This window comes from Sinocyclocheilus anshuiensis, unplaced genomic scaffold, assembly GCF_001515605.1.
Source record: "Sinocyclocheilus anshuiensis isolate Anshui unplaced genomic scaffold, SAMN03320099.WGS_v1.1 scaffold1064, whole genome shotgun sequence".
Classification (NCBI taxonomy): Eukaryota; Metazoa; Chordata; class Actinopteri; order Cypriniformes; family Cyprinidae; genus Sinocyclocheilus; species Sinocyclocheilus anshuiensis.
Genome location: NW_015552612.1, coordinates 60,101 through 65,100, shown reverse-complemented (window position 1 = coordinate 65,100; position 5,000 = coordinate 60,101). Strand labels below are relative to the sequence as shown.

At 40.5% G+C, this 5,000-nt stretch overlaps 2 protein-coding genes across 2 annotated transcripts in view; one reads left to right on the top strand and one right to left on the bottom strand.

Moving 5' to 3' along the window:
- The window catches only part of cdc37 (cell division cycle 37 homolog (S. cerevisiae)), a 4,153-nt gene extending 3,945 nt beyond the window's left edge, over positions 1-208 (top strand). Inside the window, exon 7 of the mRNA XM_016456985.1 lies at positions 1-208. This exon is cut by the window's left edge and continues 324 nt beyond it. The gene's annotated coding sequence lies outside the window, so the exon portion shown is untranslated.
- Positions 209-1,793: 1,585 nt separating this feature from the next.
- ears2 (glutamyl-tRNA synthetase 2, mitochondrial) overlaps positions 1,794-5,000 on the bottom strand; it is a 15,098-nt gene continuing 11,891 nt past the window's right edge. Inside the window, exons 5-9 of the mRNA XM_016456984.1 lie at positions 3,712-3,820; positions 3,387-3,540; positions 2,700-2,830; positions 2,495-2,630; positions 1,794-2,078 (exon numbers count right to left, since the gene is read on the bottom strand). Of these exons, the coding sequence (XP_016312470.1) occupies positions 1,995-2,078; positions 2,495-2,630; positions 2,700-2,830; positions 3,387-3,540; positions 3,712-3,820 (614 nt within the window). The 3' untranslated portion in view covers positions 1,794-1,994. The remainder of the gene's footprint in view (positions 2,079-2,494; positions 2,631-2,699; positions 2,831-3,386; positions 3,541-3,711; positions 3,821-5,000) is intronic.

Sequence of the window (5,000 nt, the reverse complement as noted above, 5' to 3'; positions counted from 1 at the left end):
GATTGTGTGTTTGGGTTTGATTAGCCGTTACTCACAGGTCAATGAAGATCTGCAGTATTATAGATAGAGGAGACAGTCCAGATGAATACTAATAATGAACTGATTTATTTGTTGGATGCTGGTCTCTTTTTGTTCATATGATTCACACTGCTCTGTTAGTGCTGTATGTTCAGTTTGTATCAGAATAAAGTCGTGGGCTGATGGGAAATCTGTGTCTGATTATAGCACGTTTATCTGTGCGTAAAGCTGCAGCAATGATGCCATTATCACAGTAATGACAAGATTATGGTGGAAACTAGTCTTTTAAAATCTGGTCTCAGAATTAACCAAACCAACGCTCAAGTGAGGAAGGCCTCGTTGCTGCTGGAATAGAAATAACACCGTTATAGTTATCGACACAAATCAAGAACATTTTTCAGTATTTATAATTACTTAAAATTGATTAATTATATATATATATATATATATATATACACACACAGTACTCTGACCAAAATGTAAAAGTGAGCTGTAACTTAAAAAAAGAAAAGGTCATGATTAATTTCCAGACGGGTTTTGTTTATGTTTGGTCTTCGTCTGAATCAACGGTACAGCGGTCGGGACGGGTTTCGCGGGAAATTGCGTACATACGTCATTCAGCGTGCGTGTCTCCTCGTGTCCGTAAAAAAGCAGCTGAACATTAGTTGTCATGAGCGAGAAATAGCGACCATAACGATGTCAGAAACTCAGAACAGAGCAAACGAAGCGTAATAAACCCCGGCTCTTTAGAGAGAACTCCGAGAAGTGAAAGGATTTAAAGCGGATGCACAGATGTTACTTCATCACTCGCAGGTAAGAGCATTTATTTAACGATATGTAGCTCTCTAAGCCTCTGTTCATTACGGCTTTTTGTAATGCTGTGTTGGTTTTATTTTCAAGGATAGACTGTTAATTAGAAAGCTAATGGGTCGCCAAATTAACGTCTTCAGCTGTCAGTTTGCGACCCTTTCCATCTAAACTACTACATCTTTTGAGATGTTTGTTTCACCTCAATAAAAAAAAAAAAAATTCTAATTGCTCAAAACATAAGACGTATGGTTTTTAGATTTTCAGGTGTAAATTCACTACGCACCACATTCATCCGCGCAGAGCCTCAACAATGTTCTTCCGCAAGATGCATGTAGTTTTATTTAACAGTCCCATACCTTTCAGAATATCGTGATTAAATGTGTGCTTCTGTCTCTCTATCGCAGGACACTCACACAGATGTTTGTGATGTGATTCACATACTGTGCCTGCATATGGATATCTCCCTTCTATACAATGTGCAGAGAGCAATCAGTCATGCAGGTGCCAAAAATGTTGATCCTCGTGGAAAAAAGAACTCGAACACACCAGGCATTGCAGTGTTTGCTGTCAGTGTGTCACAGGAAATGGCAGCATGGTGTATAGAATACGCATGAGCTGAATCTCAAAAAAGAGGAATCTGGACAGAGTTATATACATTGATGAGGTTTTTGAGCTCGCAGAGCTGCTCAGTCTGATGGACAAGACTGCATTCTAACTTAACCGCACCAATGACAGCAGCTGATGACAAGATTGTCTTTCAGAGCTGCTTTACAGGAGAATCTGAATGGTTTCCATCACTGATTCTGTTATTCTCCATGTTGATCTCTGTGAAGCAGCTTTGACAACCTGGACTGTATAAAGTGCAATAGAAATAAATATGACTCGACTTTGAAATAAAAATGTCATAAGCAAGCAGACTTTAATATTTCAGTTTAATGAAGTATTACAGATACATAGAGCACATTTCTTATTATGGGATGTTTTCTTTACGAGTTGAACATGTTTCTTTTAAAGCATTAGGTGACCATAAGAAGAGCCTCAACAAAGACGGAAAGCATTTGTCGTCTCGCTCCTTTATAACTGCAGATGTTCTGATTAAAACACGAACCACAGATCAGTATTTACATCCCCTTAATTAAACCGATCAAGTCGCCGTGTTTGTTCAGTCAGTGTTCCAGAGCTTTCTGAAGGCGAACACACACCTCCTGTTCTCCCAGAGAAAGCATCATCTCCGCCACACTGGGACCCTGCTGCAGACGCACAGAGCAGACCGATAGTGAGAGAGAGAGTGTGTGTGTATGTGTGTGTGAGAGTGAATGTGAGTGTGTGTGTGAGTGAGTGAGTGCAACCCTCTACATTGCGAGTAAATCACTCGCATATGCGACTAAATCTTCACTCTGGCGACTAAATTATGTCTAATATTAGCCAATTGCTACTAAATTCTCAGATTTTACTCGCCAGTGTGTGAGTTGGAGGCTAAGTATAAGTTTAGCTCAGATATATTTTCACTCGCCAAACACTCTGACTGAGCGTATCAGAGTTTCACTCTCCGTCAAGCGATCTGTGCTGTCTGACGAGTAAACAAAAAAATTTACTAGCCAATGGCGATTCAATTGCGAGTGAGTGAGTGAGTGTGTGTGTGTGTGAGTGAGTGAGTGAGTGTCACCTGTTGCGCGCTCAGAGCGAGTCTCAGCACTCTCATCCCTCCGCTGTATTTGGTGTGCTTCAGTCTGCTGGCGATGAGTTTGAGCTCAGTGTTCAGATGCTCTGTGGACTCGAACGAGCCGCCGGACGCCACCAGCCTAACCACAAACACACAGACGCGTCACGACATGCACGAACACACCAGTAACGGTCACGCGCATACTCACTGTATGACTGCTGCTGCGATGTCATCCACCTCTGCGCTCACTTCCTGCAGCTGCTGCCGCGTGACTCGCGGCCGGATCCACAGGTATGTATGCGTGTCATTGAGTAGCTCTCGCAGAGAGCAGACGTGACCCTGAAACACACACACACACACGTTCATTCAGTGACAGAAGAGCTCAATCAGACACTCGCTCAAACACACAAAGCTTAGCGCTGCGTTCGATCCTTAACAACAATGGATGAAATGTTTAGACCTCTACTGATGAGTAAATCTAGAGTATGTCCACGAGTGTGTTTGGTCTCATGCACATGCTGAATCAGGTCAAAAGTGTTTAAAACAGTTAAAATTTCTTTTTGTAATTTATAATTTCTTTATTTTTGCGGGCGGCAGATCCTTCTCCTATTTAGCGCCCAAACTCTGGAATAACCTACCTAACATTTTTCGGGAGGCAGACACACTCTCTGCACAGTCCTCTGCACAATCTGACTTTGCTGCAGCCTAGAATTAAACTGCTAGTTTCGTTAAGCCAGAGGAGAACGGAACACTATTTCAACACACTATTTCTCTGTGTAATACTGTAAAGCTGCTTTGACACAATTTGCATTGTAAAAAGCACTATATAAATAACGAAACTAACAAAACAAAAACAAAGCGTGAGTGATGGCGTTGGCTTGGTTTGCTCTGCTACCTTGCGCAGCTGCAGGACTCTCTGCATGTAGTGCGGCTCCAGGACGGTGCAGTCGCTGATCCGAGAGCCGTGTATGTGAAGAACCTGCTGACGCAGCTCATCCCGCAGCACAGCGCACCTCTCCTCATCCTCGATCCTGTGCTGCAGATGAACCCTACACACACACACAGCGCTGAAACACTCAATCCCAGTATCTCTGCTGCGATGTGATCAGCTGGCCTTTGTTAGGGCGTATAAGACGTACACTTATCTTACAGTGCAGTACAGACAGTACACTGGGACTCTGTTCATCTGCATGTGTGACAGCTTTAACTAAAGAACAAACCTGCTGAACTCGTCTAGTTTGTCCAGATCCAGCAGAGCCGAGTGCGTCGTGATCTTGGAAATGTTAAACTTGCAAACTAATTCATCCAAACGCCGACCGATCCAATTATCTGCAGAAAAGAAAAAAACTGAAATGAACAACATTAACAAATGATTTTAAGTGTATGATGAATGTTTACTTTCACCAAACCCAATCGTATGCTTTGAGAACTTGAGATTATTCTATGATACGTGTGCATCTTTTTGAAAGCTTGAAGCTGGTCATCATTCACAGTCTTAATATGGATGAGCGCATGCAGGACATTACTCTTAATTTCTCCTATATTGTTCAGCAAAAGGATGAATATCATATGGCTGTGGATCAATAATGTAAATAACAGAGGTGGGTAGAGTATCCAAAAACTGTACTCAAGTAAAATTACATGCGTTTTAGAAATTATTACTCAAGTAAAAAAAGCTTCCAATGAAAAAACTACTCAAGTTGTGAGTTACTAGTTACTTTGGATCATTCATATATATATATATATATATATATATATACACAGTTGTGCTCATATGTTTACATACCCCTTGCAGAATGTGCAAAATGTTAATAATTGAAACAAATAAGAGGGATAATGAAATGCTATTTTTTTATTTAGTACTGTCCTAAATAACCTATTTCACATAGCAGATGTTTACATGTACTCCACAAGACAAAAATAATAACTGAATTTATAAAAATTACCCCATTCAAAAGTTTACATACCCTTGAATCTTAATACTATGCGTCATTTCTTGGATGATCCATGACTGTTTTTATATTTTGTGATAGTTGTTCATGAGTCCCTTGTTTGTCCAGAGCAGTTCAACTGCCTGCTGTTCTTTGCATGTTATTTTTTATTTAGTACTGTCTTGAATAAGCTATTTCACATAACAGATGTTTATATATACTCCACATGACAAAATAATAACTGAATTTATAAAAATGACCCCGTTCAAAAGTTCACATACCCTTGAATATTAATACTCTGTGTCATTTCCTGGATGATCCAGGACTGTTTTTATATTTTTTGATAGTTGTTTATGAGCCCCTTGTTGGTCCTGAGCAGTTCAACTGCCTGCTGTTCTTCAGAAAAATCCTCCAGCTCCTCCACATTCTTTGGTTTTCCAGCATCTTCTGCATATTTGAACCCTTTCCAACAGTGACTACGATTTTGAAATCCATCTTTTCACACTGAGGACAATTGACGGTCTCATGCATAACTATTACAAAAGGTGGAAACATTTACTGATGCTCAAGAAGGCCAC